This window comes from Capsicum annuum, chromosome 10 (assembly GCF_002878395.1).
Source record: "Capsicum annuum cultivar UCD-10X-F1 chromosome 10, UCD10Xv1.1, whole genome shotgun sequence".
Taxonomy (NCBI): domain Eukaryota; kingdom Viridiplantae; phylum Streptophyta; class Magnoliopsida; order Solanales; family Solanaceae; genus Capsicum; species Capsicum annuum.
The window spans coordinates 217,877,419-217,899,650 of NC_061120.1; the positions used below are offsets into that span (position 1 = coordinate 217,877,419).

The following is a 22,232-nucleotide window of genomic DNA, read 5'->3' on the forward strand; positions in this document are numbered from 1 at the left end:
GATTGGCGGGTGTGTTACATCGCTAGCCGGCGAAACTGGGATAGAGTTTCAGGGGGAATTAAATCCACTTTAAAAAGTTTAGGAGGGTAATAGGATCCCCGTAAAGTTCAATTTGCTCAACTAAAAATCTGGTCAAAGTTCAGGTATTTTTGTGAGTATTATACCAAAAAAAAAAAACTAACAAGAAAAAAAAGGTAGAGATATAAGAGAGCAAAAGACAATAATGATGTTTTATTATAAAATCTTGAAGATAATGAAAAAGAAAAAAAAAAGAAAAAAAAAAAGAAAAAAAAACGAAAAAAAAAAAAAAAAGAGAAAAAGAAGAGAGAAAATAAAGTGAAAATAAAAAATAAAAATAAAATAAAATAAAAAAATAAAATGATAAAAAAAAATAAGATGAAAAAAAAGGGTAAAAGATATGACTATATTTGGGGGAGGTGAAACAGTGGAGTGAAAAGAGGAAAATGTAAAGTAGTGAGAGTAAATCATGCACTTGCCTAATTAATGAGTAAAATAATTTTACTCTTGCTATAAACTGTAATTTTACCAAAATATTGCTATTTATTGTAATATAGTCCTAAGTATGCTACTTTCTGTAATTTTTCCATTACGGAAAAATTTCAGAAATAGCAACTTTGTAGCCTTAATTATAACTTTATAGCAACAGTTTCATAATTACGAAAAATAGCAAATTGTATTTGTATTTAAATAAAATGTTGCTATATAAATACATATACAAATATATATGTATTACTCATAAATACATATGCACAACTGAAAAATATATATTCTTCTATTATTATGAACTGAGTAAAATATTGCTACTTTTGCTATAAGTTGTAATTTTGAAAAAGTGTTGTTATTTATTGTAATTATAGTCTTAAGGATGCTAGTTTCTGTAATTTTTCCTTAATATATTATGATGTGTGGGAGCCTGGTTGGCTATACATGCTTAAGCTACAAGAAAGAAACAATCGTAGATAGCTGAAGTTTTTAGCATTCTGGAACCTCCCTTTTCTATGTTTCTTTTTAGTTTTCTACGATGAATTCCTATTGGAATGTATGTGATTATGATTCTCCGTATCAATACAATTCCCCTTTGTTACATCAATATATATAAGCCTTTAAAATGTCTGGAAAATAAACCTCAAAAGATGGTGAATCAAGAGAGAAATCCAAACCAAAAAGAAAGAGTAAACAAAATGACATGGAGTTTTTTTATAAAAAAAAAAATGTACGTTGTCTCATTAAGTAGGTGTTTGACCTTATTATGATTTAGAGTCTAATTTTAATGTTTTGATTTTAATTCAACGTTACTTATGAAATATGCATAAAAATTTAATTTTAACTTCATCATGATTCAAGTTTCGAATTCCCAAAAAGTAGGAAATGTGATTCCAAATTGTGATTTATTTGTTTTTCGATATCTAAAGTTGTTAGTTATTATAATTTATACTATCATGTTTTACATAATTTTTAAATATATATCATATTAAAAAATAAAAAAAGATAAATAAATTAAAAGAAAGAAATTTCTAAAAATTGCCCTCGACTAGAAGTCAGGGGCGGGCGGCTCAGCCTTATAAGAAAAATAGGCGGCCTCCTTAGGCCCCCAAATTTGAGGGACCTCATCTTTTACTGATAATATTTTATAGATTTTTATTTTTTTTTGAAAAAAATAAATATTATTTATCAAAAAAAAAAAATTCATATCAAAGGAAAAAATTATTAGAAGTTCATAGATCTTATATGTAGAGTAATATGTCTCAAGAAAGATTAAATGCATTAATTATATTATTACTTAAAAAGTTTAATTAGAAAAAAACTGCTTATATAATTTTGAAAATATAGTTCATTAAAAAAGAATTATTTTTTCTTAAAAATTTAAGACTTCTGTTTGATTTTCACCTTAGGCCACAAATATGATTGAGTCATCCCTGGTAGAAGTAGGCATGTCGATGAATAATTATCTGCTGCTTCTAGCCGCTTATTATTAATATAATAAAAATAATAGTAATGTATGGAACAACTTTGTGTTTATGGTTGATCTATTTCAAATTTATAGATAAGAGTCTTATCATATTAGGTCTGCGCATAGCATAGCCTACCTTCATTTAGTGCTTAATACTAATTAAAACATTGAAAGTGTTAGGGATCGTTTGGTTGGAAAAAAGTTATTTTTAAATTATTAATTTTGTGATTAGTTATTTTGAAATTAGTTATTCCATAATGTGTATGAGATAATTTATCCCATTACTATGATATAAATAGTGAATAAATAGTTCTGGAAATAACTAATGCCTCCAACCAAACACAAAATAAGATAATTCGACATTTTTTCCCGCAACTATTATACCTTAGACCTCATAACAAATGACTCTTTAAATTTTTTGGGGTCGTTTGGTAGGGCATATTAGAGGAAATAATTAATATGTGTATTAGTTTTGATACTGTTTAATCTCGTGTGATAGTGTTTCTCAACCTATGTACAACTAGTAACTATATTTAGTAGTCGTTTGGCCATAGAATTTTTTTTTTCGGAAAATTATTTCACTTTAGGAAAAAAAGTGAAAACACACTGCGTTTGATCATGAATTTTCCAACTCCAATTCTAAAAAATTATTTGGAAAAGTGAAAACAAGTAAAACTTGTTTTCACTTTTTTCACTTATACTTCTCTTATAAAATTTCAAAAACAATTTTAATTTATATTCATGGTCATCTCCAACTCTAAGTCCAAAAAAAAATATTTTTCATGACCAAACGAAGCCTACGTATACTATTTTTATACATAGCAAACTACGCCATTAATAATATCAATACTATTCCTATTCTAATACACTATATTCAATTTCATTTTGTTCCAACACATCATATTCATTTAATAAAATAAATAAAATATAATATTAACATTATTACTAGCTAATAGACTTTATTCAGTACTATTTATATACATCCTACTAAATAAGTAGTTATAATTGTCACAACTTATTTAGAGCCTTCTTTGTCTTGAAATGAGTCTGGATGAATCCTAACCTTGAATTTTGAAAATATTTAAAATAAGAAGTTTTAAAATAGATCATGTGATGAATTTATATTTTTAAGCTAATGTCAAATAACAGTATTTTAAAAATGTAATCAACTTATTAAAGTATTATAACATAAATATTAGTGGCACACAAATTAGGAGCAGACACCGGACGTAAAATAATTGGAACACCACAAGAGAATATAGGAAATTTTGACCCAAACAGGAAGAAGAATAAGTATCTAATTTAGATGTCTAATTTAAAAAATTAAGAGAGTTTTATAATTACTTTTTTTTATATATTAAATAGCTACCTAAAGTATATATAGTTAAATTCAGAATTTTAAAGTATCACTAATAAAATTAGTTTAGTGAAATATCACTCCAAAGTCCAAATAGTTTTTTCTTGTTTTAAGAAACATGTCAGAAACATGTGCTAAGTAATTTGAAATGAAGGGAATAATGGAAGAATTGATGGTGGAATAGATATTCATGTAATTAATCAAGGTAGGCGCAAATTTATTCGAACATCACAATTACAATAACAGCAAAAGTATAATCGGTAAAATCTCACGAGTGAGGTTGGGAGGATAAAGTGTATGCAGATTTTATCTCTACCCTGAAGAGGTAGAGAGACTGTTTCTGAAAGATCCTTGAATTAAGTATAGCAAATCCAGGTACAAAGCATAGAGATACAATGAAGAACATAAAACAATTAACATGAGAACAGTGCCAAGTCTATAGAAATAAACAAGGGAAAACGGTCGTATTTACCCCTGTATTATTCGAAATGATTTAAATATGCCCTTCATTATATTTTGGGTGCAAATACACCCCTACCGGTATACTTTCGGTAAATATACCCCTCTTTTTATACTTTGGGCCAAATATACCCCTTGTTCGTTAAATATTTGCATCCCAACTTTAAAAAATACGCGTGGATGACTGGAATTACTATGAAGGATCTAGATCATTTTTACCCAACCAACACCCAAAATAACCCATCATCCGACTCAAATAAAGCTTCAAATATGAACAATGGAATGACATCATAGTTTAGTTTTCTTCAAATCACTTTCGACCTCTTCAATAGCAATCGTATTCAATCAAAACAATACTCAATTTTTGTACGGCAATTTTCAATCACAAATTTTAAAAGTTTATCGACCACAAATTTGAATGTGCATTGAACCCAATAACTTCGTTTTCAACTTCTCTACCCAATGGGCATTCCAATTTTACCTCATCAAACCAAATCAATAGGTCAATTTAACTTTTAAAAGTTTCATAACTGAACATGGATAATAAACTCAACAAGAATAGTAGAATACACACCACAAACAATTTTTAAAATTTTGTAACTTTTTTCAATGTATTGGTTGAACCATTTGATTGGCAAAAAAAGGAAAACGATAATTATAAAAATAAATTTTCATGTATTGTGTGAAGCTGATCGACTGTGCAATTTTATTTTATTTTTACTAATAATTCGTTGTTTGACTTATAAATAAATGGGTTTGGGGAAGAAAGCATAACGTTTAAGTGGATTTCTTTGAGTATTGACTAGATAAAGGTGATTTGGGTTATTTAAATTAATCCCAGCCATCCATGTATCTTTTCTAAGGTGGGATTCCAATATTTAACGGATAAGGGATATATTTGGTCCAAAGTATAATGGGAGGGGTATATTTGCATTGAAAGTATAACGGGAGGAATATATTTGCACTCAAAGTATAAAGAAGGGTATATTTAAATCATTTCTAATAATTCAGGGGTAAATATGACCCTTTTCCCAATAAACAATAATCAACCACAGATAGTGAGATAATCGAAACAACACAATAAATAACATATGATAGATATAACTAAAAAGGACTAGTATACAACAAACACCAACAATATAAACTTGTTAGAGCAAGAGAAGATTCCTACCCGACTAACCTTTTACTCTAATACGCGTATTCCATTTTCTCCTATCTGAGGTCATGTCCTCGGTAATCTAAAGATGCGTCATGTCCTGCCTAATCACTTCATCCCTAATACTTCTTTGGCCTACATCTGCACCTCATCGTACCTACTATATCCAACCTCACGCACCACTTCACTGGAGCGTCTACATCTCGCCTCTTAACATGTCCAAACCATCTAAATTTTGCTTTCTTCATCTTGTTCACCACTCGCACTTTAACTCGAATAACCTTATTGCTAATTTTATCCCACCCTAGTACATCCTCAAATCCACCTTAATATTCTTATCTTAGCAACGCGTATCTTCTAAATATGGGAGTTTTTGACTTGCCAACACTCTGCCTCATTCAACAACGTCAGTCGAACCACCACTTTATAAAAATTACCTTTAAGCTTCAGTGGTATCTTCTTGTTACACAAAACTGGCAAGCCTCTACTTCATCCACGTCGCTTCAATATAGTGTGACATCACCGCCGATGTCCCCTCAACCCTAGAAATAAAGCCAAGATACTTGAAGTTATCGCTCTTGGTGATAGCATGTGTCTAGGGGAGTACATAAGTCGGGTTGGTTCGATTTTTTTTAAAACAAACAACAAACCAATCTTGTCGGTTTATTAAAACTATAAACCAAATCAAACCACCATAAAATTGTTTTTTTCGATTTAGGTTTTAGTCGGTTTTTTCATTTTATTTTTTTTTTTGGATTTTTTTTTATAATCTTTAGTTTTTACAATTATATTGTGATCAAAGACTAGATCAAATATATTTTCACTCATGTGCTAATAAAAAATCATAATTATGAAAAAATGAGGAGCAGAAAACTCTCTTGAAACTAAAAAGTGAGATGAAGAGTAAAAAGTTTAGGTTTTAAATTTATATTGGATTTTCAATTATTTAAAAAGCAATTAATGGACAAATATTACAACTTAAAGGCCCAAATCTAAATATATAAAGGGCAAAATTCTGAAATAGCATACTTATCCCATTAATTATGAGTTTCATAGCAACAGTTTCATAATTACATAATATAGCAAGTTGTATTTTGTATTTTTGCAAACTGTTGCTACAAAAATACAAATACATATGCTACAAAATGTAATTTGATAAAAGTGTTGCTATTTTTTGTAATTTAATACTTAAGTATGCTACTTTATGTATTTTTTCCTATAAAAATCTACATCTACTTTCAAATTATTGAAAATTACTAAAACTACTTAAAAAAGCTTTTAAAAAGTAAATTATAATTAATATTTTATCTATAAAATAAGTTCAAATATTATATATATATATATATTATGTCGGTTTGATTCGGGTTTGATTTGACTTTTTTTTGGTTAACACCAAATCAAACTAAACCAAGAATGGTCGATTTTTTTTTTCTAACGCCAAACCAATCAAACCAAACCATAAGTCTCTTTTTTTTTCTCGATTTGGTTTGGTTCGTCGGTTCAGTTTGACTTGACGGTTTGGTCTGTACACCCCTACCTGTGTCTAACCGCACTTCCACTTGTGCCTCATGCAACCTCTCCACACTCCAAATACTCTGTCTTGGTCCTGATCAACCTAAATCTTTTAACTTTTACTGTTTGTCTTCACACTTTCGACCTAACATTAACTCTGCTCCGCGTTTCATCAATCAATTACTACGTCATTCGCGAATCACATACACCAAGGCACTTCATGTTGAATGCACCACGTCAATTCATCAATCACCATAACAAAAAGGAACCGGCTAAGAGCTAAGCCTTGATGTAGCCCCCTGCACGATAGTACTCAAAGTCCCCTCCTAAATTCTAACCGCATTTTAGCTTCATCATACACGTTCGTTATCGCTCTCAAATAAGCCGACCAATAGTAACAAAAAATTGATTACATGTGCAATAGAGTTAATAATTGAGTCAAAATAAAATAAATCTTAATAACTCAGGAATGAATTGAATTTTCCGCCTTCTAACCTTCATAATCCAGTCAAACTAAAAAAATCTCGCTAGCTAAGTATGGAAAAATTTTATGGTAGATGAGGTGCGCCATGTCATATTTGCATGAGGTTCTCATTAATTGACAAGTGCACATTGTGGGTCCTTACATATTATTAATATTATTCTTCTCATTTTACCTCTTTTTCAATGAGCATGTCATACTTTTTATTTTTAAATTTGTTTATAAATAATATTTAATTTCACAAAATCAAACAAAACAGATAAATCAGGGTAAAAAAAAAATAGTAATGTCAACCTTGATCTTTTTTTAATTATTTGTAGTAACTAGAAGAAAAATAAAATATAAATAAAAACATAGAGTAAAAAATTATCATTCATTGGGTGGTTGAATTTTTCGACAGTTGTAGGTGAATATTAAGATTTGAACGATTGAACTACTAGATATTTAATTTGAAGAATTTTTAAATAATTTTACATGTGGTTATTCAACTTTGAGTTTATCATACAAAAATCTTTTATATATATAAAATCTATTTAACTTTTAAATTTATCACACATAAATCACTCTTTTATTTATTTATCATATAAAAAGCCATCCAATTTTAAATTAACAAATAAAAATTATTTTTTAAAAATTTTAAAAGGTATTTATATAATATACTATACAAATGAATATATTATTAAGGGTTAAAAAGTCAAATTGTATTTCTTAAACAAGATAGGGATTATGAAATGGAAGAATTACATATATACACATGATAACTTTGCCTTGTTACATTACATCCCATCCCATGTTGAAAAAGAAATTACAAAAATCCCAAATTAATTACTTAAATCCCTACCTTTCTTATTTTCTCTCTCTTCCTTCTTATACATTCCAAACAACCATATTTTGCTCCAAATTATGCTCCATATTTTTCTCCTAAAATTTTGCTACCTTTTCTCTCCATTTATTTAGTATGTCATTTATTATTATGAGTAGCAGCTGTAATTCCAATTTTATCTTCCCTTCTTCCTCACCATTTCACTTCTCCTTAACCACAGATTCCGCTTTCTCTACTCGAAATTCATAAACCCAAAATTATTTTTTTTTCTTTTTCAAAAAATATAAATTAAACCCGAATTAATCAAATAAACACTCTCAATAACAAAACAAAATCAAATTGAAAAATCCTTTGATTATTATTTTGCGTAATTCTTTTTTTTTAATTTGAATTTTTTGTTGAAGGAATTTATTATGTATAGATCTTGAACAGTGATGGCTTGGAATGTATTTAGATTTCTTACGGTCCTTAAAGGACTGGATCAATTATGAACTTGTTGGTGTTAGGCGTTGTGGGTGCTTATTACGCTGACTTTTTGACTAACTATGGGGGACGAAACTAAAGGCCAAAGCCAAAGAAAATATTTACTGGAGTTTTCCCTTTCACTTATTGAATTCCCTTTCACTTATTTGTTAATGATTAAAACAACATATTACTAATTAATCTGACATTATATTTTGAACACATAATATGTTTCCTACTATGTACTTTTGCTTATAAGTGAATCTTACAGTGAACTAAAGACTAATACGTTTCAAACATATGTATTATATAACAACATACATGTTGTAAAACGTTTATTACTTGTAAAAAATTTACAGAAATGGTTAATATCATGCACATTTATACTGTATGATGCTATATCATACATTGATGCGAATGTATAATTAAATATTATACATTCGTAAGTCTACTAGAATGGCACAGTTTCACTATACATTGCTTTGAATGTATAATAACTTATTATACATTCAAATGTTTATTGGAAAGACACACATTTATTATACATTAATTTGACTGTATAAAAACATATTATACATTCATAAATTTACTGGAATGATACTGTATATAATTTTTTTTTTTAAATTGAATTTAGTTAAATTTCGTTATTGTATTTCTAACCTCATACATGTTAAAAACGTATAATGCTATATCATACATTTATTACACATTAACTATTAATGTACAATATTTTAATACACCGTGCATTTCAACAATTACTTACTCCTATAAAGGGTAAGTTACATACTTAATCTTCATTTATAATCATGTTATAACTTCAAGCTATATGGTTATGAACTATGATATAGGGAAAAATCATAAAAATTTTATACTAATATAAATCATTGATTAAAGAAATTAACATCTATAATCAATTAAAAAATATATATTACTTGCTCCAGTATTAAAAAAAAAAAAACTAATAAATGTTTATACAATCAAAACCATTCAAAGCACCCGCACATAGAAAATCATATTATATTCTTCATGATTCCTTTGGAAAGAAACCGCAAGTCTTGCGGTTGTGACCGACTCGTCCGCATTTACCGAAATTGCTATTGCATCACTTTTATATGGCGTATTATTAATTTCTGACTCCCAAATTCTAGAATGTCGCAACAATAAGGTGATATTCATATTGATTTTATAAGTATTGAAGAACGTATGTAGAAGAAGATTTTAGTAGTTTTGAAGAACGGGTGTAGAAGAAAGTGGTTATTTTTTGGCTTTTCAGATTGTGAATCACAGGAAAAAAATTTATGTATAACGAAATTTTTAAAATTCAAATATTAGTTACATGTTCTATCAATAAATGACTTAATGTTGGCTAATTACTGCCTTTAATTAAGGAACTGTAAAATAATTAAAGATTCTCTTATCTTAAATATAGGATTAACTGTTACATCATACATTCGACCAGTGTGTAATATGTGACCGAATGTATGAGTATATTTGCAAAAAAAAAGGAGAGAGAAAACAACAAGGAATTTTGTGTAATTATTTTCATTGTCTAGGAGATTTATGTTGTTTACACTTATGAAATAAAGAGTGACTTGATAGAACAAAAATATTAAAAATTATTTAATTATTTTTTATTAAGTCTATTTTAATATTTTGTTCTTGTAATAATAAAAAATGAGATTGATTATGTTTTTGTAAGGACTTAAAAAAGATTTTAAGGTGCAAAAATTCAAAAATGATTAGGTAATTTTGCTAAGTTGAATGGTCATTTATAGAATTAACTCAATGAATAGAAATCTTAAGTTATAAAGTCTAAAAATTAATTCAAAAAAATTAAGAAAAAAGTCACATCTTTTAAATATAACAGAAAATACTTTAAAAAAAAGGGTAACTTACATAAATCTCTGAATCTTTAAGTGATATTACATAAAATCTCGATTATTTTGTTAATTACATTTTATCCCGATTTTTGAAATGGTTTTGAAATGGTGATACATATAAAAAAATAATACATTTAAAACTGACAAAGATATTTATTTAAGGAAATAATAGATTCTCTTTTATTCATTATATTTTCTTATTTAAGGAAAGATATCTAATTTTTCTTTTTTTTTTTTAGATTTAATTTAGGTATTTTAATTATGTTTCTCTTTTTCCATCTTTAGTTTTATGTAGTTAAGGATTTTGTGTTTCACACAGATAGCAATTCTAATTCAATTCTGCTTTTGGTCCTTTTTTTAAAAAATATTATTACTTTTGTTTCCTACACTGACTACATCATTACCTTTCATTATGAATCACCCAATAATTAAAATAAATAATTATATCTACCATATGAATCACCATAATACCATATATATCACTCATTAATGTTATATGAATCACCCAATAATTGAAATAAATAATTGTATCTACCATATTAGTCACCATAATACAATATGTATCACTCATTAATATCATACAAAATGTATCTATAGTATGAATCTTCATAAAACCCATATAATAATATCATATGTATCATTCATATGAATCACCATTAAAAGAAATAAACATGTATGAATAACTAATAAATTTATAACTAATAAATTTATATATGTATCAACAGATTTTTTTTCAAAAAAAAAAAATGGAGAGATTTTAGTAGAGGAAAAAAAAATCCATGCATTAATGGAGGAGAAAAAATCAGGAAAAAAAATGATTTAATTGTTGATAATAAGAGAGATATTTTAGGGAAAGAAATATTTGAAAAAACAAATAGCTTGAATGAGTTAATGATAGAATAAAAATAGAATATGAGGTTTTGTTGAAATGTATAAGAGTAAAGTTGAAAATTGAGATTTTATGTAAATTTTTAAAAAGTAAGAAATATTAGGTAATTATATAATGTATCCTTAAAAAAAAATAGGTGTAATCCAAATTAATGTTAATTCATTTTGACAAAATTTAAATTAGCCATCTATTTACCTATTTAATATTTGTGAAAAGTAGTAATACAAAAAAAAGAAAAGAATTAAAATAAAGAAGAGGAAGAAGAGTTTGGAGACACGGAAAAAACAAACAAACAGGAAAATAAAGTAAAGAGAGTGCTGACAAAAGGACCCCACAGAGACATTTGTCGCAAATATGTGGTGCCCTCTCACCACTCTTATAGGTTATGTCCCAACCATTATAAAATTTTCAGCTAAGTATAAATTCAATTCCCACCTCGTAATCCCTGTCCGATTTTTCCTTTCTCCAATCCCCTTTATGTATTCAAAGCAATAATAATTACAAATAATAATAATAATAATAAAATAATTACAGTCAAAATAATACAACACTAAAACAAAACATAAATTCTCTGTTCACTCCACTTTCTTCAACCACTCTAAACAAAAACACTCAGCTCAGTAAAACGTAGTAGTCACCGGCCGCCGGCGAAAAACTCCGGCGAAAAAATGGAGAAGCATTTAATTCAACCAGCAATCGCTGCTCTTCTTTCATTTGTAATCGCTGTTCGAGCTTACAAACGGAAGTCTCTCAATTTATCCGGAGCTGTTTCCGGATTCATCGTTATGTTCATTCACCTAGCGGTTAATTATCGGTATGAAAATTATTTATTTTTATGGATTTTGATTTGTGTGATTGAAATTGTTTGATGAATTTGATGTCACATGATTAAGGAGTTTACGAGTTTAAGCTGGGGAAATAGTAAAATACATAATTGTTATTTATTAGGACTTTCCTCGAACGTTGTGCATAGCGGGAACTTTAGTGGAGTGGATTGTCATTTTTTAGTTGTTGATTTTGATTGATGTGATTAGGTGAATTTGATGTTAGGTGATTAGGAGTTCACGGGTTTAAGCTGCAGAAATAGTACAATAGATCCTTGTTATTTATTCGGCCTTTTCTCGGACCTTGTGCATAGCGGGAACTTTAGTGGAGTGGAATGTCCTTTTTTAGTTGTTGATTTTGATTTATGTGATTGAAATGATTAGGTGAATTTGATGTTACGTGATCAGGAGGTCAGGAGTTTAAGTTGTGGAAATAGTACAATAGATCCTTGTTATTGGCTTTTTCTCGGACCTTGTGCATAGCGAGAACTTTAGTGGAGTGGGATGTCCTTTTTTAGTTTTTGATTTTGATTTATGTGATTGAAATGATTAGGTAAATTTTACGTGAGGTGATCAGGACGTCAGGAGTGTAAGCTGTGGAAATAGTACAATAGATCCTTGTTATTTATTAGGCATTTCCTCGGACCTTGTGCATAGCGGGAACTTTAGTGGAATGAATGTCCTATTTTAGTTGTTGATTTTGATTTATGTGATTGAAATGATTAGGTAAATTTGATGTTAGATGATCAGGAGGTCACAGGTTTAAGTTGTGAAAATAGTCTCGTTGCAGAAGTGCAAGTTAAGGCTGTGTATAATAGATACTTTGTGATCCGGACCTTCTTCATTCCCCGTGCTATAATCCACTGGGCTGCCCTTTTTTTAGTTGTTGATTTTGAATTATGTGATTGAAATGATTAGGTAAATTTGATGTTAGGTGATTAGGAGGGCATAGGTTTAAGTCGCGGAAATAGTCGCTTTGTAGAAATGCAAGTTAAGGCTGCGCATAATAGATCCTTTGTTATCCGGACCTTCCTCGTATCCCATGCTATAGTCCACGGGGTTGCCCTTTTTTAGTTATTGGTTTCCGTTATGGATTGATGCTATGTGATTGAAAGTCATGGATTCAAGTTGTGGAAACAACCGCTTGTAGAAATGCAAGTTAAGTCTACGAATGATAGATCTTTGTGATTTGACCTTTTTCTTAGACCTTGTGCATAGTGGGAATTTTAGTTCACTGGATTGCTTTTTTTTTTTTTAAATGGATTTTGATTCATGTGGTTGAAATTGTTAGATAGATTTGATGTTTATGTGATCTGGAGGTCACACGTTTAAGCTGTGAAAACAACCTCTTGTAGAAATGCAAATTAAGGTTGCATACGATTGATCTTTGTGATTCGGTCTTTCCTCGATCTTTGCACGTAGCTGGAGCTTTAGTGCACTAGAATTCCTTTTTAGTTGTTAATTTCTTTCATTATGGATTTTGATTCAATAAATTTGATGCTATGTGATTAGGAGGTCACAGATTCAAGTCGTGGAAACAGTCTCTTGCAGAAATGCAAGTTAAGGTTGTGTATAATAGATTCTTGTGATCCATCACCAGTAATAGAAGAATTAATTACATGTGCAAAAGAGTTAATAATCGAGTCAAAATAAAAAAATCTCAATAACTCAGGAATGAATTCGATTCTCCACCTTCTTATCTTCATAATCCAGTCAAACTAAAAAAATCTCACTAGCTAAGTATGAATTCAATTTCGCACCTCGTAATCCCCGTCCGATTTTCCCCTTCTCCAACCCCCATTTATTAATTCAAAACAATAATAATTACAAATAATAATAAAATAAATCAGTCAAACTAATACAACACTTGAACAAAACATAAATTCTCTTCTCTACTCACTTTTTTCAACTACTCTAAACAAAAAGGAAAAAGTATCAGTCACCTCCCGCCGGCGAAACTTCCGGTGAAAAAAATGGAAAAACATTTAATTCAACCAACAATTGCTGCTATTCTTTCGTTTGTCATCGCTGTTCGAGCTTACAAACGGAAGTCTCTCAATTTATCTGGAGCTGTTTCTGGATTCATCATTATGTTCATTCAACTAGCGGTTAATTATCGGTATGAAAATAATTTATTTTTATGGATTTTTGATTTGTGTGATTGAAATTGTTTGGTGAATTTGATGTTATGTGATAAAGAGGTTACGAGTTTAAGTATGAAAATAGTACAATAGATCCTTGTTATTCGGCTTTTCCTCGGACCTCGTGCATGGCGGGAACTTTAGTGGAGTGGAATGTCCTTTTTTAGTTGTTGATTTTGATTTATATGATTGAAATGATTAGGTAAATTTGATGTTATGTGATCAGGAGGTCACACGTTTAAGCTGTGGAAATAGTACAATAGATCCTTGTTATTGGCTTTTCCCCGGACCTCGTGCATAGCGGGAACTTTAGTGGAGTGGAATGTCCTTCTTTAGTTGTTGATTTGATTTATGTGATTGAAATGATTAGGTATATTTGATGTTGTGTTATCAGGAGGTCATGAGTTTAAGTTGTGGAAGTAATACAATAGATCATTGTTATTTGGCTTTTCCCCGGACCTTGTGCATAGCGGGAACTTTAGTGGAGTTATATGTCCTTTTTTAGTTGTTGATTTTCATTTATGTGATTGAAATGATTAGGTAAATTTTATGTTATGTGATCAGGAGGTCAGAGGTCTAAGTTGTGGAAACAGTCTCTTTGCAGAAATGCAAGTTAAGGCTGCGTATAATAGATTTTTGTGATCCGGCCTTTCCCTTTAACCTCGTGCATAATGGGAACTTTATTTCACTGGGTTGCCTTTTTTTTTTTTAAAAAAATGGATTTTGATTCATGTGACATTGTTAGATAGATTTGATGTTATGTGATCCGGAGGTCACACGTTTAAGCTATGGAAACCTCTTATAGAAATGCAAATTAAGGTTACGTACGATAGATGCTTTATGATTCAGCCTTTCCTTGGTCTCCACATATAGCGGGAGTTTTAGTGCACTGGAATTCCTTTTTTAATTGTTGGTTTCCTTCTTTATGGATTTTGATTCAATAAATTTGATGTTATGTGATTAAGAGGTCATGGATTCAAGTCGTGAAAACAACCAGTTTCAGAAATGCAAGTTAAGGCTGTGTATAATAGATCCTTGTGATACAGGCCTTTCTAGGACCTTGAGCATACCAGGAGCTTTAGTTGACTGAGCTGGCCTTTTTTAGTTGTTGATTTCCTTTTTACGGATTTTGATTCATTTGATTGAAATCATTAGGTAAAGTTATTTTTAAATGATCAGGAGGTCATAGGTTTAAGTCATGGAAACGGTCTCTTGAAGAAATGTAAGTTACGCCTGTGTATAATAGATCCTTGTGATCCGGATAGTGGAAACTTTGCACCGGACTGTCCCTTTTTTAAAAAATGAATTTTGATTTATGTGACTGAAATCGTTTGGTAAATTTGATGTTATGTGATCAGGATTTCACGGGTTTAAGCTGTGGAAATAGTCTTTTTGCAAAAATGCAAGTTAGGATTGTATACAATAGATCCATTATGATCCAGACCTTCCTCGTACCTCATGCTACATTTCACTGGGTTGTCCTTTTAGTTGTTGATTTGCTTTTTTATGGATTTTGATTCATGTGATTGAAATCATAAGGTAAAGTTGATCACGGGTTTAAGCTGTGGAATTAGTCTCTTGCAGAAATGCAAGTTAAGGCTGCGTGCAATAGATCTTTGTGATCCGGCCTTTCCTTGGACCTTGTGTATAGCGGGAACTTTAGTGGACCAGACTGCCATTGTTTAGTTTTTGATTTCCTATTTAATGGATTTTGATTCGTGATGTTATGTGATCAAGAGGTTTAAGCCATGGAAGTAGTCTCTTGTAGAGTGCAAGTTAAGGTTGGGTACAATAGATCCTGTATGATCCAGCATTTCTCCGAATTCTATGCATAGAGGAAACTTTAGTGCATTGGGCTGTCCTTTTTTAGTTGTTGATTTCCTTTCTATGGATTTTGATTTATGTGATTGAAATCATTAGGTAAATATGATTTTAGGTGATCAGGAGGTCACCAGCTTAAGCCGTGGAAACAGTCTCTTGTAGAAATGCAAGTTAAGGCTGCGTACAATAGATCCTTGTGATCTGGCCTTCTCCGGACTCTGTGCATGGTGGAAACTTTAGTGCACCGGGTTGTCCTTTTTTTTTAAATAGATTTTGATTCATGTGATTGAAATCATTAGGTAAATTTGATATTATATGATCAGGATGTCACAGGTTCAAGCCGTGGGAATTGTCTCTTGTAGAAGTGCAATTTAAGGCTGTGTATAATAGATCTTTATGATTTGGACCTTCCTTGGACTTCGTGCATAGTGGGAACTTTAGGACACTGGGCTGACCTTTTTTAGTTGTTATTTTTTTGTAATGGATTTTGATTCATGTGATTGGAATTATTAGGTAAAGTTGTTGCTATGTAATCAAGAGGTCACAGGTTCAAGGCATGGAAACAGACTTTTGTAGAAATGCAAGCTAAGGCTGCATGTAATAGATCCTGTTGATCTGGAGCTTCCTTGGACTCTCTGCATAATGTGAACTCTAGTGCATCTTGCTGCCTTTTTTTAGTTGTTGATTTCCTTTTTTATGGATTTTGATTCATTCGATTGAAATTACAACAACAATAACATACCCAGTGTATTCTCACATAGTGGGGTCTGGAAAGGGTAGAGTGTACGCAGGACATACCACTACCTTAGGTGAAGTAGAGAGGCTGTTTCCGATAGACCCCCGACTTAGGATCGATAACAGTATAACAAACACAAAGCATAAATGCATTTAAACTAGTACAATATGCAAAATAAACTAACCCGCTAGCCACAAGATAATATTATAGCCACAAGATAACGGATAATTCATTCGATTGAAATTGTTAGGTAAATTTGATGTTATTTGATCAGGAGGTCACGCGTTCAAGCTGTGGAAATAGTCTTTTGCAGAAATGCAAGTTAATGCTGCGTGTAATAGATTCTTTTGATCTGGCCTTTCCTCGGACCCGTGCATAGAGGGAACTTTAGTGCATTGAACTGGATTTCTTTTTTTAGTTGTTGATTTCCTTTTTTGATGGATTATGATTCATGTGTTGAAGTCAACAACAACAACAAGAACAACATACCCAGTGTATTCCTACCTAGTGGGGTCTTGGGAGGGTAGAGTGTACGCAAACCATACCACTACCTCAAGAGAAGTACAGAGGCTATTTTCAATAGACCCCCAGCTTAGGACCAATAACAGTGTAACAAATACAAAAAGTAAGCAGATACAAACTAGTATGGTACACAAAATAAACTAACAGTATAACAAATACAAAAGATAAGTGCATAATAAACTAGTACGGGATGCAAAAAAGCCAACACCACTAACCCCAAAAACTACAGCCCCAACACTACGAATTAGAAACTCCAGACCCAACACTACGGGATTCATATGTTGAAGTCATTTGGTAAATTTGATATTATGTGATCTGGAGGTTAAAGTCGTGGAAATAGTATCTTGCAGAAATACAAGTTAAGGCTGCATCAAATGGATTCTTTGTGATTTGGACCTTGCTCATACCCTCATGCTTGTAGTTCATTGGGCTACCCTTTTTTAGTTGTTGGTTTCCTTTTTTATGAATTTTGCTTCATGTGATAGAAGTCATTAGGTAAATTTTTTTTGATAACCAAGTCATTAGGTAAATTTGATGTTAAGTGACCAGTTCAAGTTGTGGAAACAGCCTCTTGTAGAAATGCATGGCTGCTTACAATAGATCCTTTGTGATCCGGACCTTCCTTGCACCTAGTGCATAGCGCAAATTTTAGTGCACCAAGCTGCCTTTTTTCAGTTGTTGATCCCCCCCCTTCCTTTTTTTTTTTTTGGAATGAATTCTGCTTCATTTGATTGAAATCATTTAGGTTTGGTGCTATGTTGCTGGTGTTCTTTTTTACTTCATCAAAGTTTACCAAATTTGGAGAAGATCGAAAGAGGAAACTTGATGCTGATTTCAAAGAGGGCGGTCAACGTGATTGGTACTACTCTAATTTTGACTCTCCGAATATATACGTTTATTATGAAAATTGAAATTCAATCCTCACTCTCGATGTAACTATATGGTGTGTATGCATTTCAATTAGGATCATATGCTATGGTTACAATTCTACCATATATGTCTTTATTATTTCATTGAAAATTGATTTTACGGTATAGACACTTTTGACATCTCCCTTTATGCCTTGCGGTAATGATTCCTCTGGCATTACAATCTTTACCTCAATGATGCTGTCCATAGATCAAATTATTTTGTGTTTCTTGTACTTCAATTGTTGTATTATTTTGTTGTAGTTACTGTTACTTTTAGGCTATTGTTTGTTTCTTTTCGTTATTTTTAGATTTCTATCACTACCTGTTGTTTGTTGTTGTTTCTATTTGTTGCTATTGCTTCTTTTTCTTTGTTTGCTCAGTCGAGGGTCGTTCAGTAATATCTTGTCTACCTTCTCAAAGGTAGGGGTAAGGTTACTCTACCCTCCCTAGAGTAGAAAATTCTACCGAGGGTCTTTTGAAAATTCAGTCTTTTGTAGAAGTTCTCTCAATTAGCTTTTTGGATTGCTGATGAGGAAAGTTATTTGAATGTGAATATTAAGTCATTTTTAAAAGTTCTTTTACATTAGCAGGTTGTTTTCTTTGTGATTAAAACCAATATTTTCTACCAATCTCATCAGTTGTTGCAAACTTGCCAGACTAGCTCTTGTAGCCCTTATATTTGCCAAAAAGAAATGATATCCTGATATCTTAACTTTACAACTTCATCTAGTCATTATGGATATGTAGAACGAGGAAGAGAAATTTTCTCGAGGCAGAACTTGTGTCCAGATGTATTTGATTTACCGTTCCGACTCTTTATTCAAGACGGTTGTAATTTCAGCAGAGTGTATTTTGTAATTGGATATCAAGTAACCTTGTAGGAAGGCTACAGGTAATGTGAGAGTTCTTAGCTTTCCTCATGTAAAATTAGGTCTTGGACCTAACTCACGTCCCAAAAGCTAGCTCAAAGGGAGGAGGATTGCCCAATCCTTCTTAAGAGACCACCCATCTTATTAACCACCAATATGAGACATTTTCTTTTTCTTTAGCACCCCACCTCACGCCCAAGATTGGACATCCGGTGTGTGGATAAATTTTAATTTGGGGTCCCAACATTGGATGAGATGGGTTCTGCTCTGATACCATGTAAAATTAGGTCTTAGGCATAACTCACGCCCCAAAAGCTAGCTCAGAGGGAAGAGGATTGCCCAAGCCTTATAAAGAGACCATCCCATCTCATTAACCATCAATGTGAGACTTTTTCTCTTTCTTTAACACATCATTTAGCATTTTAATTTTATGTTTTCAGGATTCAAGTCCTCTTCAACGGTGGCATCGCTACCCTTTTGGTTCTGACTTCATGGAAGCTGATTGGTTCACAGGACAGGTGTCTGGATTCAAAAGAATCACGCATAATAACTGCTTTAATTGGTGGTATCATTGGTCAGTATTGCTGCTGCAATGGGGATACGTGGTCTTCGGAGCTTGGGATACTTAGTAATGAGGAGCCTCGACTAATTACAACCTTCAAGGTATGAATTCAAAGCTTTGGCATCTTCTGCTATTAGTCCTAAGGTTTTCCTTTAGTCTTCATACATAGGAGAAAAACTGCAGAATGTCTTATCATTAGTGTTCTTTAGGAATCAAATAAGCTAATAAGGCTTTCCTTTTTATTTTTTTCATCCTTGCAAATTTGATTAGTTTATTGAGAGTCAACTATGAGCTAATCTCATAATATGCTGAGTTCCTATGTACTTGAGCCTGGAAACATGATAACTACCCTAAAATTTTCATCATAATCATTATTATGCTTTATCTCGATCATATTTGAACTACTATCAGAAGGTGCAAGATTAAGACATTACGTTTCTCATTTCTCCTTTTATTTAAAATCAGCCAGTTCGAAGGGGTACAAATGGTGGAGTGACAAAAGCAGGACTCTTGGCTGCAGCAGCAGCAGGCAGTGTCATTGGATTGACATTTGTAGTCATGGGATTTTTCACTACTAAGTGCACATCTGATGTGACTGTAAAGCAGCTTTTTGTTATACCACTTTCTGCATTGGCTGGAGTATGTGGAAGTGTTATTGATTCTTTATTGGGAGCAACGCTACAGTTCAGTGGATTTTGCACTGTTCGGAAGAAGGTCAGCCATAATTTATCTCTAAGAACTAAGTTAATTTGTTTATGCAAGATATAGTGCAAAGTAGCCAATCACCCCACTCCCCCCACTCCCCCCACTCCCTCTTCTCTGGAAAGAAAACTGAAAAAGTTAGAAGACGACTGTCAATATGTTTCCTTAAACAATAAAAGAAATCCATATCATGTTTGTGTAAGATGGTTTTCGTCCAGATCTAAGTTTCCATGGCTATAATTTTATCAGTACTTGAGACCATCTTTGAGTTATGATAAATATTCTGTGTGCTCTGATGTCCAATCAAACTATTCTTTTAGCAATTGAAAGGAATTTCATAAAAATACAAGCAGTCTTTTTTTCAACCTAAACTAAAGGTCTTTATAATCAACAAAAAGAAGAGATAAAGCCAGTTTACTGTATGTTCAGGAACTCGTCATTTTACTAAAAATTTGTGCACACAGTTGTTCTCTTTTGTCAAGGAGAATTATTGAAACAGTTTTTGTTGATTTTACATGGTATGTCATATTTAAAGCAAAGATAATACCTTTTTTTTTTGTTTTCAAATGTTAGGGCCCAATTGGGTTCGAACTGTTGATACTTAGTTCATTATGTGAACGAGCAAATGAATAACAAAAAGAAACAACCATTTAGAGTTTGGACACTTGATGTTCCTCTTCTCTGTAGGTTATTGATGCTTCATACTTTGTGATATCTTACCTTGCAGGTGGTTGGGAAGCCAGGACCAACGGTGAAGAGAATATCTGGTCTTGCTGTCCTTGATAATAATGCAGTGAACCTCGTATCAATATTGCTGACAACCGCTATAACCTCAATTGCATTCTTATACATTTTCTGATTGTATCCACCCAGATCAATTTAAATGCTGTAGAATTTTGTATCATCTTCCAGTAATAATGAGGATTCTGATCATGCAATAAATGCTGCTTAATTTCAGAATCCCTATCGAGATTAAATGAGAATGATTTTTTTTTTTTTAATGCTGTGATTTTGATCTCAAAATAATCAGTTGTTTCTTTCTCGTTTTGCTATTGTTTTCACCATTTCCTCCTTCTGGTTAGTGGCATGACAAAGGTATGTGGAGCTATCCGTTGGAAGCACGGGCTACGTGCATTAGAGGCAGGGAAAACAATCATTTTCCATGGAGTTCATCTATGTTGCTCGGACTCTTCAAGAATGTTGACTGTGTGTCGGATCCTCTAAATGATTGTTTGGAGAGTCCTAGCAACATAGGAGTTCACAATGGATAGGACTGCACAGAAGAACAACAGTGTTTTTTAAAACTAAACGTTTGAAAGTTTATACATTGAAGTGCTACCATGAACCTGTCTTGCATAACTATGTGACACAAACACACTCACACACACTAGACTTTTCACGTAGTTGCATCCCAACCTTCTCAACTTACTTTGGTGCCAAGGACCAATGACTTAGTTAAATTTTGTCTTTTAACAATGCTTTAATATTGCATTGTCTTGCTTGTCATTCAAAAGATATAGTCTCTGACGGAGATTAATAAGAATACACATCTTGATAGGGCACACGAGTAAAAGATATTGTAAAGCCTGGCGCTTCATTGCCTTAGATTTCATTATTAGTGTGCGTATGAAGTTCCACCACACTTTGTCATCTTTGTGCTTTTGTAATTCTATGTTTTCTTGGCAGTTGACTCTTTCAGTTTGAGTGTTCTTGCCGCTATTGCTGCTTTTTCATGATTTTCTGCCTTTTTTCAGTTGGGTTATGTGTTCTATTATCCTTTTTGCTGTCATGTTCTCTTATACCAAGATGTTCGTGTTGTACGAATGAGGCTTTGAGGTTAGCCCTTGGTTATAAGTTGAGAAAATTTCATAAATAGCGATAGTTTCACCCCTATTAGGAAACATAGTGATGGTTTGTGTATTTAGAAAAAGTGGCAACAGTTTGTTTCAAAATGTAGCGGATATACTACATCTGTGCTCAAGTGAAATACACTGTATCAGCGTGCATGCAATTTCTCCGCCTAACTGAAAGTCGCGTGGATACAAGATCAGCTTACGTACACTTTACAGTCATCACCCCAACAATGCCACACATACGACTTATATGCATGCAACGTACATGTCACGTACATACTACATACACCTGTATGTCAC

At 31.8% G+C, this 22,232-nt stretch overlaps 1 protein-coding gene across 1 annotated transcript; it reads left to right on the plus strand.

Moving 5' to 3' along the window:
• The first annotated feature begins 11,435 nt into the window (after window positions 1-11,435).
• Window positions 11,436-21,080, plus strand: LOC107843845 (protein PGR). Its single transcript, XM_016688247.2, has 5 exons — window positions 11,436-11,805; window positions 17,781-17,894; window positions 19,256-19,478; window positions 19,843-20,091; window positions 20,807-21,080. Exons 1-5 carry the CDS (start codon window positions 11,660-11,662, stop codon window positions 20,936-20,938), a joined length of 864 nt encoding a protein of 287 aa, XP_016543733.1. The 5' UTR covers window positions 11,436-11,659; the 3' UTR covers window positions 20,939-21,080.
• Window positions 21,081-22,232: the final 1,152 nt, after the last annotated feature.